The following is a 14,949-nucleotide window of genomic DNA, read 5'->3' on the forward strand; positions in this document are numbered from 1 at the left end:
GAAAACAGTGACATGGACAGTGTTCATTCCAGGGCTCTTCACATTCTAGATTTTTCAAAAGCAGGCATATTTCAATCAAAACCTTTGGATCACTGCAAATTACTGTTGACACTGACACATTACCAAAATCTTAGTGAACTTGTCTCCCCGCAAGATCCTTTAAAACAGGGTTGGCAAGTTCAGGCTCACAGGCCAAATCTGGCCTACCGCTTATTTTTATAAATAAAATTTTATTGGAGAACAGCCATATGTACTCCTTCACATACTGTCCATAGCTGCTTTCCCTCTGAAATGGGAGAGCTAAGTGATGGTGACCGAGACTGTGTATAGCCTGCAAAGCCTAACATATTTACTATCTTGTGCTTTTTTTTTTTTTTTAACTGTCTTGCTCTTAACAGAAAGAGTTTGCTGGCTCCTTCTCTGAAGGAAAAGAGAGCAAACAGTTTTTTGACAGTGAGATAAATGAATATTATAGCTGTTCTTCGCCTCTGGTAGTAAGAAACAAATGGTGGTGAAAGTTGAAATCCACATCTTCTCTAAAATTCATTGCTGTTACTACTCCTTGACTCTCACCCAGACAGTCAACACTCATCAAAACTCTGCTTCTTCTAATACCCTACACTTTATCTTAGGGGAAGGGAGACAAGGATGAGGGCAGATATAAAAGAAACAGGTGGAAAGAAACCAGCCCTTGTTCTCTAGAAGCCTGGGATCTGGTCACTAAAGCTGTTCCATGGTCCATTTGAATCTCATTTCCTTTGCAGGCACAGTGACAACAAAGTTGGAAAAGAGCCTTGCTCTGGGACCCGACTATTTAAAACAAGTGGCAGAGGACACCCGAAAACACAAAGAAGTTCCATGAACCTCCAACAAAATCCCTGGGTTAACAAAGAAATCATTTACACATTTATAACCTCGCCTAAGGGATCTGGAGGTATGTGAGAAAAGAATGAATCATCTGAGATACATGTTCCTAAATGTGTGGGTGTGAAGGGGAAATTTCAGCAGCCTCCAAGCGAATCTCTAATCTCCCTGGAAGATTAGAGACGCCTGAGTTTTATCCATTCCTAGTGTGATCAAAACTGATACGGGCCTGCCGGGCAGAGCCACATGTCTAGCTTCCCATTTTAACAACCTTCCCCAGCTAGACAGAAGAGCAGCTTCAGGAGTTTCATTTGAAAGGCACTCAACTCCCTTCACCTACGCTTCCCTACACCTTGCTGGCTTGCATCTCCTATCAAAGCTTCCCCTTTAAATTACATCCTATCTCTGTCCTGGTCTGAGTGATCCGCCTTAGATCGTAATCCCTGCCAGGCCGAGGCTGGGGCCCACAGCTGCTGGGAAACACCCAGCACGGCACCAGCTGGAAGAGCAAATGCTTTCAGGCAGGGACTGTCACAGCTGTGTCTTTCTGCAGTCATTCCCTGGCTCCCACCCTAGGCACCCCAAATCCTTCACAGTTCCTCCCAAATGACATGTCCTTGCCTGGCTGTTCTTTTTGTCCAGCATGTCCCACACCCTCGCTTTTGGCTCAGTGATCCCTAACCCACAATTTAAGGTCTAGCAGACATAGCATGTCTTCCACGCGCTCTGCACAAAATGACCCTCTTACTCACACCTCGGCCCCTGTGTGCTGCAGCACGGTAGCTAACTCATCGCTAGCAGGGAATCCTTGTACCTTACTTAGCCCGGTAACTGTCACATAAAGGGTTTAATGGGCATCACTGGAAAAATGGCAAAGGCATTTATTGTTCACGAGTAATACCAACCTGGTAACGTCCCAGAATAATCTTGGCATTACATCCCGGAGCGTTTTTGCAATATACGTATAAATTGAGGACTTCCCTTTTGCAGCAATTGTCTTTAAACACCTAAAAGAGAAACATAATAGTTCTCACGCACTCCAAAGCTTTACAGCAATGTGGATCAAAGTATTATTAGTTTGGTCTTCAAGTATACCTCAAAAGTTGAGTGGAAACTTCCAGATAGTGGTTAGAATATCACACTCACCACCACACTAAAAAAAGAAAACGGCTGTCTCAGATACATATATCTAACAAGCCACCAAACATACAAGCCAGGGCCCAGAGCAGCAGGCTGCAGCTAGGAAAATCTCATGATGAACTTGACCCCATGTGCTCAGAGGTGAGGAGGTGGGGTATGGCCAAAGTGATGCTTTCAGCTTCCTGTCCCAGGGTAAATGTTTATATTACTCATCAACTAGTGTCTCTGAAGCTGTGCTGGCTTGCTATTTCAGCACTAACCAGAGGTTGGCAAACTTTCTCCATAAAGACTCAGACAGTAACTATTTTCAGTTTTGCAAGCCCCACTGCAACCATTTCTGTTACCACATTTCAACTCTGCCCTATACAATACTTTCATGAATGGGCACAGCTGTGTTCTAATAAAACATTATTTATTGTGGGGGAGGTAGAAGAAAACATTATTTATGGACACTGCAATTTGATTTTCACATGCTACAAAACATTGCCGTTATTCTTTTGTTTAAAATAATTTTCTATTTTCAAATAGTTTAAAACTTACAAGAAGTTCCAAAAGTGTAAGGATTTCTGGGTATCCTTCTTTTGATTTTTTTCAACCACTTAAAAATGTAAAAACCATTTACTTAGCTCACAGGCCATATAAACACAGGTGGCAGACTGGATTTGTCCCAAGATTGTAGTATGACCACCCCCGGATAGTGGGTCAGACACACACTGTGCAAAGCACAGCCCTCTGCTAGGCATTTACAAAACACATCACAAGGAACACAAAGAAGGAACATGTACATCGGAGTAGGTGCTCATGGAAAGCTTCCTAGAGGAGGTTATTAGCTGTATGTCCTGTAACAGAATTTTTTTTTTTTGAGACAGAGTCTTGCTTTGTTGCCCAGGCCAGAGTGCCGTAGCATCAGCCTAGCTCACAGCAACCTCAAACTCCTGGGCTCAAGCAATCCTCCTGCCTCAGCCTCCCGAGTTGCTGGGACTACAGGCATGCACCACCATGCCCAGCTAATTTTTTCTATATATATTAGTTGGCTAATTATTTTCTTTCTATTTATAGTAGAGACAGGGTCACGCTCTTGCTCAGGCTGGTTTCGAACTCCTGACCTCGAGCAATCCGCCTGCCTCTGCCTCCCAGAGTGCTAGAATTACAGGCGTGAGCCACCACGCCTGGCCCCTGTAACAGAATTTTAAAGGAAGAAAACTGAACTTAAAGGGAAGTTATAAGGGAGAAAATCTTCACGACCATGAAATAGGCAATGGTTTCTTACATACAACACCAAAGGAACAAGCAACCAAAAAAAGAAAAAAAAAATTGGTTGAGTTAGACTTCAACAAAATGAAAAACTTGTGCTTCAAATGATACCATCAAGAAAGTGAAAAGATAAACCCATGGAATGGTAGAAAAATATTTGCAAATCATGTAACTAGGAGACTTGTAACCAGAATACATAAAGAACTCTTATAATTCAACAAAGATAAATAACCCAATCTTAAAAGGAACTGAATAGAAATTTCTACAAAGAAGATATACAAATAGCCAATAAGCACATGAAAAGATGCTCAACCTCATTAACCATCAGGGAAATGCAAATCAAAGCCATAATGAAATACCACTTTACACCCACCTGGAAGGAAGGCTATACTCAAAAAAGACTGAGAATAATAATTTTTGATGAGGATTTGGAGAACGTAGAACCCTCATACATTGCTGGCAGGAACGTGAACTGGTACAGCTGCTCTGGAAAACAGTCTGGCGGTTCTCAGAATGTGAAACACAGAGATACCATCTGACTCAGTAATTCCACTCTCAGGTACATACTCAAGAAAAATGAGGCCAGGCACGGTGGCTCACGCCAGTAATCCTAGAACTCTGGGAGGCCGAGACGGGCGGATCGCTCAAGGTCAGGAGTTCAAAACCAGCCTGAGCAAGAGCGAGACCCCGTCTCTACTAAAAATAGAAAGAAATCAATTGGCCAACTAAAAATATATAGAAAATATCAGCTGGGCATGGTGGCGCATGCCTGTAGTCCCAGCTACTCGGGAGGCTGAGGCAGAAGGATCGCTTGAGCCCAGGAATTTTGAAGTTGCTGTGAGCTAGGCTGACGCCACAGCACTCTAGCTCTGGCAACAGAGTGAGACTCTGTCTCAAAAAAAAAAAAAAAAAAAATGAAAACGTAGGTCCATGTAAAAACTTGTACATGAATATTCATAGCAACATTATTCATAACTGCCCCAAAGTGGAAACAAATGTCCATTAACTGATGAATGAGTAAGTACAATGTGGTAGATCCATACAAAGGGATGGTCGTCAGCAATAGAAAGCAATGAATAGAAAAGGTGCATTCTACAATGCGTATAAACCTTGAAAACATTACACTAAGTTAAACAAGCCAGCCACAAAAAGCCACGTAGTGTATGATTCCAGTTATATGAAATATCTAGGATAGGCAAATCCACAGAAGCAGAAACTAGATCAGTGGTTGCCAGGGGCTGGGGAGAGGGGCAAAAGTGAGTGACTGCCCATTGGGTCCCGGGCTTCTTCTTGGGGTGATGGCAACACTCTAACACTAGATAGTGGTGATGGCCATACAACTCTGTGAATATGCTAAAACTCACTGAATCGCACGCTTTAAAAGGTACATTTTATGATAGGTGAAATAGAAGTACATCTCAATAAAGCTATTATTAAACATTATCATCATAATAAGAGGAAATTTTAGGGATTAACCAGATGACAAAGTGAATTCCAGGGAACAGCATGCTCCATTTCTGTTCCAGCAGCAAAACGTGATTGGAGCTATTTGGAGGACGCGGGAGAGGAGACCTGAGGGTGGGGGCGAGAGTGTGGCCAGCGAAGACCCAAAGAAGCCCCTCAAACAGGGGCAGGAGTAGGGTCTGACCTGACGCCCCAGCAGAGGAATATGGATTCCAAGGAAGGTTCCCCTTGACCACTCTCCTGCTCCAACCTCGATGTCCAATTCAACCCAGGACACTGGCTGCTTCTCCATCACCCAGAGAGCTGTTAAAAGACGAAAGCAGTAACTTTCTTACCTCGTGAGATTTGATGACCTCCTTATCTACAGGGCAGATTGGCACTGTGTTTAACTCTCTGGGGAGAAAAATTAAAATGGAGCCTAAGTTAGGTGTTTACCTCAACAGCTGTTCCAAGAGCAGCCCCAGCACTCCAGCCCCGGGCAGGCTGCTCCCTGCCTTTGCGCATGCCGGGCCCTCTACCCAGAAGGTGCCCCCTGCACCCCTCCTTCAGAACCTCTCTGGTCTTTCAGTCTGCCTGCAAAACTCCCATCCACCCCCAGGACACAAACACTAAGCCACCGGGACAGAACTAAGTGTCCACTTCTCCTTTTGGGCCACATCTCTCTCCTTCACTAGACCGAGACACGTTAGAAGGCAGACGTCTGGTCCCGGTCCACACTGTATACTTAACTCCTCACCTCTGTGCACGACAGCTCAGTGGAGCAAAGTGCCCGGAACACACAAGGACACATGAATGAATGAGAACATGCTGTAACAAGCCCTTTGCAAAGTCTGGCAGCGTGAAAGGACCGCCTTCCTGTCCCTGTAGGATGAGCGCCCAAAGCCCCCTTCTCTTCTCTCCTAGTTTCCTCCCTCAAAATGGCACGACCCAGGTTTTATAGCTGCCCAGGAGCAGACGGCATCCATGGCAGCGAGGTCCCTTCTGGATGCCACAGCACCTTTGTCTCAAGGTTAGGGTGACTCTCACACAGTCACCATGAGAGGCAGGCCCTTCCCCACAGCCAGCTCCCCATGACAGAGTGTACATCTAGGTCTGCTCTCCCGTGAAAAACAGGTGAAATCTGAATTTTAAGAAAAGGTGAGGGGGGAAAGGGCATTTATTGAAACCTTAAAATCTGTACCCCCATAATATGCCGAAATAAAAAAAAATTAAAAAAACCTATATATAACTCAAAAAAAAAAAAGAAAGAGAAAAGAAAAGGTGAGTATCTATGAATTGAGTGGCAAAAAAAATAAAAAAATGAAGATTATTCTTCAGGCCCTCCCAGACAGGCTCTGAGAGAATCCCTCCTTGTATTCATGATTCTGTGACCAACCACCGCAGCTCCAAAAACCATGGGTACAACTGTGTGGCCACGGCTGGCACTGAGAAGATGCCAGAAAGAGCTCGGGGGCGGTGGCCAGCGGCGCCGGCCCTGCCCGCTCACCTCAGGGACAGGATGCAGTGCTGGCAGAAGCGGTGCCCGCAGCCCGTCTGGTGGGGGTTGTGAAGCACCGAGTGGCAGGAGGCGCACTTGTATCGCTCTTCCAGCTGCTCCACGAAGCGGTACTCTGCATTGGGCTCGAAGTCCAAGGAAATGGAGTTGCCGGAATTCTGGCGGAAGAAACCACAGGCGACGCCTCCTTGCTCCTCTGGATAAGCCATTCTGGGGGGGGGGAGGTCCGGGGAAGGGAAGGAAAATTAAATGTGCAAGCACCAAAACAACTACAGCCATCGGGTGTTTTAACCATAGTTTCATGATTAGTGAACTTCGTGCACATGGTCATTCTGTTATGACTGTAACGGAAGTGACAACCTCCTGCCACTGGAGGGCTCCTTCCTTGCAAAGGGGTGATGTCTTTGGGGTGCTTGGGTTGGAAGCTGGACCAGATGACTTCTAGCAAGATTCTACAAGACATCAACTCTACAAGCCTTCTACAAGACTTCAACTCTTTGTCCATCAACCTTTTAAAGGTTGTCTGTCTGTCTGGTCACATGATTGGATTAAATTATCCTGTCTGTCTGGTCACATACTTGGATAAACTATGCCTACATTATAAGCAAACTGTTACAGGTTATTCTTCCACTCCACTGAGAGAACTGAAACAAATATTTGCTTTGTTACAATTTTTCAGAAGCAGGGAACTTGGACACAAATACATTTCTTACACTATACATTGGTCTATCACTGTGACTGCAAAAGAAGGAATGTTTGTTTCCCCACCCCCAGAATTCATATATTGAAATCCTAGCCCCCAGTGTGATGATATTAGGAGGTGCAGCCTTTGGGACATAGTTAGATCATGAGAGCAGAGCCCTCATGAATGGGATTAATGCCCTTATAAAAGAGGCCAGAGAGTTCCCTTGCCCTCTTGCTGCCATGTTATTGTTACATTTGTTATTATTATATTATTACATGTTATCACTACATATTATCAAAATAATTAGTCTACAACCTGGAAAAGGGACCTCACCAGAACCCCACCATACTGGTACCCTGAGCTCAGACTTTCAGCCTCTAGAATGGTGAGAAATAAATTTCTGTTGTTTGCCAGCTACCCAGTCGACGGTATTGTTGTAGCAGCCCAAACTAAGACAAGTCCCAAACCACCTTGTTTCTCACCTGCACTAAATAAGAGCCCGTTAACTGCTTTCTCCTCCGATCCACCTCCATACTATGGCCAGAGTGATATTTTCAAAATGCAAGTATGATTTAAAGTTCCATCCTCTCATCTTTCAGTGGCTTCCCAGAGCTCTGAGGGAAAAGTCCGCAGTGCTAAGCACAGTACCAGACTGTATCCTCCTCCCCCACCAGCATCCTGGACCTGCCTTCCCTCACTTTCTGCTCTCCAGAAACACAGGCTTTCTTTTAGTTCTTCGAATACATCATGCTTCCCCCTGCCACAGGGCCTTTGCATAAGCTGTTGCCTTTGTCTACAGTATGTCTCCATCCCCTTCCAGTCCTCTTCACTTAGTTAACTCATATTCCTGCTTCCAATTTCATTTCAAGCATCATACCCTCAGGTAAGCTTCCTCTTCTCCTCCTGGTCTAACAGCAGAAGGCCTCCCCACCAGTCTGCAAAACATGCAAAGGCCTTCAGAGAGTGGCCAGGCAATATGGGTGGGTGGATTCTTTACTGTGTAATCCTTTTGAAATTTTGGACATGAAAGCATTACCCATTCAACAATAAATAAATATATAAAAATAAAAACAAAAAGGAACCAGGTTCCCTTTCCTTCAGGGCAATACTTGGTTTGAAATTACACATATACTTGTGTGATCACTTGATTTATATCTGTGTCCCTCAATGACACACAGGTTATATCTGGTCTTGCTCATCAATGTATCCCTGGGCCTTAGCACTGTGCCCAGCATGGAGAACAATTCGGCTATTTGTTGAATTAATGTTATTGAATGCACTTTTGGCAAAGCCCTCAACAGAGCAGCTTCTAATTAGCGTTGGCCTCTAATATAATGATGCTTAACCTTTTGTGAGCAAGGACTTCCCTCTACCTTTGAGAATGTGATGAAAACTCTAGGTCATCTCTCCACTAAATGGCACACATCCCCGATTTCTGGGCATTTCAGGACCTTCTGACTCTACTGCTGCTCCCCTAGTTAAGAACAGCCCAGCCTCCCCAGCAAGAATGCTGTTAATTTGGGGTACAGTTGGGGAAGTGGTGCTTTCAGAGTCTCTGGCAAATGGTTAAGGCCCTCTGGGGTGCTCCCTGGAGATGCCCCTCCCCGTGGCCGGGTATGAGAAGGCCTGGCCTTTATGCACACTTGCTCTGGCTTGCTCTTGAGAGCCCTCCTGGCTCCCTGCAGCTGATGAGGTTGGCTGGGGCTGGGAGCAGCTGCCTGGCCTGACACGCTAGGCGGGGTGCATGGCCACCTCCAACACTCAGCGCTGCTCAGGGCATCTGCTGACCTTTCTCCCCTGGGTGCTCTGCTGGGCCCCTCGCTGCTGGAGTGTTCCAAGCCTGGGGTGTGGCTTGTGTCAATGGAGCACAGCAAGCAGCTGGCCTCTTTCAGCAAATAAAAGCTTTCTCCCAGAGAAACCCAGCAGACTAGAGGAATTTTTTTTTTTTTTTAATTTTTAATCCTGGGGTTGTTTGAGACCAAAGCCCTACCTTTTCCCCTCTGCATGTTTCCTGCAAAACTTCCAGTGTAGCAGGTGAGCAGTATGAGATAGGAATGTTCCCCTTTTCACATGGTGGATTCTTGGGATTTAATCCTGAAGGTGGAGAGCCACAGCTCTTGATCTACATGCACAGACCTGATAACCGAGACCCACCTTTCTCTCAGAGCACTGGGAGAACCGATTTCAACCTGCCCTCATCTGCCCTGGGTTCTCTAGTCCCAAGAGAGATTGACACTTCATGTCCTGTACCCTTGTGTTACATACTGTGCCTCTCTGAGTCTCTCTCCTGAGACCAGGCTCTCATGTGTGTCACGCAGCATCTAAATTTGGACTCTCAGAGATGCACCCTGCAGCCACAGGCTCAGTCAGCCCCCAGAACAAAGCAGTAGGATGCACAAAGCTGAGTTCAGGCTCCCCTCCGCTACGTTCTACGCTCTTCCTAGCACAAGAATCTACTGCACTCAGCTCTGTATGTTCATCTTTCTCTACAACAGCAGTTCTCCAGCAGTGTGGTCTCAGGACCCCTCTGTATACTTGCTATGATTTGAATGTTCCAACATTCCTATGTTGGAACCTAAGACCCAATGTGATAGTGAGGCCTTTAAACCATGAGGGGCTCTGCCCTCATAGATGGGATCAGTACCCTTGCAAAGGGCTCGAGGGAACTAGCTGGGCTCTTTTGCCCTTCCATCGTCTGCCATATGAGGATGCAGGAACATGGCACCATCTTGGTAGCAGAGAGCAAGCCTTCCCCAGACACCAAACCCACTGGCATCTTGATCTTGGACTTCCAAGCCTCCAGAACTATGAGAAATACATGCCTGTTCTCTAACAGTTATCCAGTCTGAGGCATTTTGTTATAGTAGCATAAACAGTCTATGATACCACTCTTAAAAGGGGAGGAGCCAAAGAGCATGAATAGCCAACACAATAATGAAGAAGAACAAAGCTAGAGGACTGACACTACTCAACTTTAAAACTTATTATATTATATTACATGAATTTCAGTTAGGGTAAAAAAAAAGAAAAAAATAAGAAAAAATAAGAAAAAAGATAAAAATAAAATAAAAATAAAACTTATTATAAGGCTACAGTAATCAAGACAGTATGGTATTGCCAAAAAAACAGACAGATCCATGGAACAGAGGAGAGAACCCAGAAAGAGTTCCATATAAATATACTTAACTGACTTTTGACAAAGGCACACAATGACACAAAGAGAGTCTTTTTAACAAATGGTGTTGGAACAACTGGACATCCACATGCAAGAAAAAAAATGAAGCTAGATATAGACCTTATATCCTTCACAAAAAATTAACTAAAAATGGATTACAGATATAAATGGAAAATGCAAAACTATAAAAGTCTTAGAAGATAATATGGGAAAAAATCTAGATGATCTTGCAATTTTGCTGTGAACCTAAAACTGTTCTAAAATATATTTTTTAATTGAGGAACCCTAAGAGTTTTTGTTTATGTAGGTTATTGATCTTTACCATATTTGAGATTAAAATCAAGGAATTTTTTATTTGTTTGTTTGTTTTTAGTGCTAAGGAAGGAAAAAATTGTGGAATTTTAAAAATATTTCTTTATTAGGCCTGGCGCAGTGGCTCACACCTGTAATCCCAGCACTTTGGGAGGCCAAGGTGAGAGTATCGCTTGAGGCCAAAAATTCGAGACCAGCCAGGGAAACATAGCAAGACCCTATCTCTAAAAAAAAAAAAAATAATTAGCCACATATGGTGGCACACACCTGTAGTCTCAGCTACTGGGGAGGCTGAGATGGGAGGATTGCTTGAGCCCAGGAGTTAGAGGCTACAGTGAGCTATGATCATACAACTGGCACCCCAGCCCAGGTGACAGAGCATGAAACCCTGTCTCTCTAAAAGAAAAAACTCTTTATTAATTTACTTTAATAAGCCAATTATGTGTTAAACCAAACAATATTTTCATGATAAACAGCCATTTTCAAAAAAAAAAATTAGTGAGAAGAGGGACATCATTTTACATTTTTGCGTATCTCTTTAATGTCTTGCTTAATAGAAGACAGCCAGATTCTCATATCTGGTGCTGCATTCAGTCTGTTGTATATCACACATCATGCAGCTTCTGGAAAACACCTCTGTGCATTCGTGAAAGGAAGAGTAAAAATGGCAGATGATGTCTTAGTACTACTACGAAAATAGTTTTGGCCATGCAGATCCCCTGAAAGGGTGGCCAGGGAGCCCCAGGCGGCTCTGTGCTAGTAAATGTTTAACAATCTCAACTGGGGAAGAGCTCCAGTTTGTAGCAGCTGCCGATTTCTGTGGTTAAATACTCCCACAACGGCTAATTTCTGGTTACCAATGCAAGAGGTCACTGAACTCAAGTTGTGAAGAGAAACACACAATTGGCTCTCACCTGAACCTACCTGAACTAAGTAAAAGCCTATTAAGGGCTTTCCCAGCAAGAGCCACGCCAGCACCCCAGGGGCCCTGCTCTGTTGGGCTGCTGTGTGGGCCTGTGCCTTGTCAGCTTTGCAATGGCAGGCCCAGCGTGCTGTGACTGTCACAGACGGTCCCCTTGCTGCTGCTGAACAGCCAGCAGAGGCCATAGGATTGCACGCCCCTTCCTTCCTCTCCCCACCCCTGTGTGTACTTCCTGGGCCTGTTCAACGTGCCTAAGTCAACCACCGACTCTGTTCTCTCCCTCACCTCTTGTTGTCCTATCCAGCATTTGTGTTTATCAAACTGTGTTTTTATCTCATTACACATTTTAAAAAATAAGACTAATGTTCAGCTATAAAATACGGACTTCAGATGTTTCAGGGCGATGTTCTGGAACATAAACAGAGCTGGGATGTCTCGCAGGGCAGGGTCTGCCTCCTTCCTCTGAAGCTTTCTCAGGTCTGGACCCACCGTGATCACCGAGAGCCAATAACAGAACTATAAACGCTGTTTCTATACCTAACAGATATATTTCTCCCAGGCGCGGTGGCTCACGCCTGTAATCCTAGTACTCTGGGAGGCTGAGGCGGGAGGATTGCTTGAGGTCAGGAGTTTGAGACCAGCCTGAGCAAGAGCAAGGCAATGTTTCTACTAAAAAAAAATAATGAAAGAATTGGCCGGGTGTGGTGGTGCACGCCTGCAGTCCCAGATACTCGGGAGGCTGAGGCAGGAGGATCCCTTGAGCCCAGGGGTTTGAGGTTGCTCTGAGCTAGGCTGATGCCACGGCACTCTAGCCTGGGTGACAGAGCCAGACTCTCTCTCTCTCTCTCTCTCTCTATATATATATATATATGTGTGTGTGTGTGTGTGTGTGTGTGTGTGTATTTCTCTAATTAATTAGATACTTGCAGCTAGTATTCTGTCATTCCCAGGTAGCTATTTAGTGGAAATGAGTAAGCACTCCATTTTATTAAAATCTTTCCCCTCTGTGTAGAATAGCTTATGTAATAGGAACAGCAAAAGAGTTTTAGGTCTTACAAATCAAAAAATCATCAAAACTACTAAAAATAGAGCCCTGCTGCAGTCAACAGCGTCTTACCCCTGCCATTGATGGGAGGTACAGCGTGGAGTCCTGCTGAAGAATTATTAACTCAAGGCAAAAAAGACAAGAGAAAATCACATCCCGTCCGCTCCCTAAGAACCCTGAGTTTCTGTTACCCGTCATCTTTTTGTTTCATAAATTGACGTATCTTTTCCATGAGAATTTTTTTAGGAATTCCAGAGGAAAGCTGTGGACGCCACAATTTAAATTCTTTAGTTGTATATTTCTTCTGATTCATTTCTGGGGAACACATAATAAACATTCTAACATTCTGAAGCAGTATGAGTTTAGCCTTTAGTGACAACAAAAAGGACACATATCTTACAGAGTTTAGCCTCAGGGTGAACACAGAAAAGTGTGGTATGTCTGTCCATACTACCTCCATAGCCCCCCAAAATCTTGTTTAGATTAATGAAAGTTAGAAAAATTTGGAAAATTTTTTTTTTTTTTTTGAGACAGAGTCTCACTCTGTTGCCCGGGCTAGAGTGCCATGGCATCAGTCAAGCTCACAGCAACCTCAAACTCCTGGGCTCAGGCAATCCTTCTGCCTCAGCTTCCCAAGTTACTGAGACTATAGGCATGCACCACCATGCCCAGCTAATTTCTTATATATATATTTTCAGTTGTCCAGCTAATTTCTTTCTATTTTTATGGTAGAGATGGTCTCACTCTTTCTCAGGCTGGTCTCAAACTCCTGAGCTCAAACGATCCACCCGCCTCGGCCTCCTAGAGTGCTAGGATTACAGGCATGAGCTACCACACCAGGCCTGGAAATGTTTTTATATATTATGTTATAAGATATAAGCCCAGAAACTATGTCTCCAGGGTTTTCAAGTTGATTCTTAGGGAGTTGTTGGTTACTACAGATCAAATCCCAGAATGAAAAGGGCATGAGACCCGAAACCTGGGCTTGGTCTCTGCTCTGCCGCCCACCAGCTATGAAACTTCGGGCAAGACACCCCCACAGTCTGCTTGTCTACACAGCCTTCCACCAATCCAGTGTGTTAGGTCCTGTGAGATCGGGTCTGCCCTCAAGGCTTTCTAAGGGCGGAGGAAATCCGAAACAAAAAATCACAATATCCTGGTGGCAAGTACCACAAACAGAGATTAAGACAAGGCTGGGAGTGGTGGCTCCCGCCTATAATCCTAGCACCCTGGGAGGCCGAGGCGGGAGGACTGCTTGAGGTCAGGAGTTCAAAACCAGCCTGAGCAAGAGTGAGACCCCCGTCTCTACTATAAATAGAAATTAATTGGCCAACTAATATATATAGAAAAAATTAGCCGGGCATGGTGGCGCATGCCTGTAGTCCCAGCTACTCGGGAGGCTGAGGCAGGAGGATTGCTTGAGCCCAGGAGTTTGAGGTTGCTGTGAGCTAGGCTGACGCCACGGCACTCACTCTAGCCTGGGCAACAAAGCAAGACTCTGCCTCAAAAAAAAAAAAAGAGATTAAGACAAAAAACTGCTGCAGCCCAGATGAAGGGGAGCTAGCATTTTCTGGGGTGTCTGTGCTGGTTTCACAGAGAATAAATCATCTCTGGTCTTGAAGAAAAGGGAGGCGTTTTTAGACAAAGGAGAAAAAAGAATTTCCCAAAGGGTATCATAAAAGTTCTAGAATGGTTAATGCTTAACTGTAGCAGGATTGGAATGAAGGAAACACGCCAGTCGTTTGCCTGTGTGCTCAGGCGCCCCGGCCTGCGCCAGGAGGTGGGGTAGGGTGGGCCCCACGAGCTGCGTCCCAGGCTCCCTGGCTTCTGGCTGGTTCCGCCAACAAGAGGCACTGGCAGGAGACTGAGGGTGGGAGGAGGTGGGAGCAGGGGACTTCTCCCCCAAGCCTTGGTGCTGGGCAGCATGTCAGCAGTGACTGGGGCCCCTCCATGGCTCTCATCACCCCCAGACGGGCCCTCTCTGCGGACGGGCCGCACAAGGCAAACTGCCCACTTCCCTTCTCCGTGCAGGCCTCGCTGGGAGCACAAGGAGCCCACTCCCTAACAGCCACATTCAGCTGCAAATATGTTATTCCCCAAATATGTTATCTACCCAAAGGCCCAGCAATGGGTCCCTGGGCCTGAAGAGGAGAGTCGTGGCTGGTGATGAGGAAAAGTGAAAATGCCCCAGTGAAAACGCAGGGACCCAAGGAGTCCCTGGGCTCCGTGCCCTGGGCAGTATCGTGAGAGAGAACAGCCCGGGGCTCACGCTCCCCTGCTAGAAGGGTTGGCAGTTTCCTCTCTCACAGCTGTGCCTGGCCTTGAATTCTGTGATTGTGCTCTTCCAGGAAGAGCAGTTACTACTAGGAAATTTTTAAAAAAGCACTTCATCTATCATGTTATCCTCCCAGCACAAGGGAGAACTGAAACAGGCTTGAAGTCGTTCCAAAGCTCCGTCTGCGACGGCCCAGAGAGATCTGAGGAAGAGACCCCTCCAGACAACGGCCAGGGCTCTGCTCCAGTCCTCGATCGTCTCTCCCTCCTCACTATTGGGGAGATTATTCCCACAGCTTAAAGCCACCACCCCAAAAGT

At 45.4% G+C, this 14,949-nt stretch overlaps 1 protein-coding gene across 4 annotated transcripts in view; it reads right to left on the reverse strand.

Moving 5' to 3' along the window:
• Window positions 1-14,949, reverse strand: part of TRAF5 (TNF receptor associated factor 5) — a 49,330-nt gene that overhangs the window by 17,177 nt on the left and 17,204 nt on the right. For 3 of the 4 annotated variants that reach the window (XM_075997082.1, XM_075997081.1, XM_075997080.1), the window contains exons 2-4: window positions 6,209-6,427; window positions 5,058-5,115; window positions 1,770-1,871 (exon numbers count right to left, since the gene is read on the reverse strand). In XM_075997082.1, the coding sequence (XP_075853197.1) occupies window positions 1,770-1,871; window positions 5,058-5,115; window positions 6,209-6,426 (378 nt within the window). In that variant the 5' untranslated portion in view covers window position 6,427. Of the gene's footprint in view, window positions 1-1,769; window positions 1,872-4,906; window positions 5,026-5,057; window positions 5,116-6,208; window positions 6,428-14,949 lie in introns of those variants that run through there. The other variant, XM_075997083.1, reaches the window with a different exon arrangement.

Source organism: Microcebus murinus, chromosome 23, assembly GCF_040939455.1.
Source record: "Microcebus murinus isolate Inina chromosome 23, M.murinus_Inina_mat1.0, whole genome shotgun sequence".
Classification (NCBI taxonomy): domain Eukaryota; kingdom Metazoa; phylum Chordata; class Mammalia; order Primates; family Cheirogaleidae; genus Microcebus; species Microcebus murinus.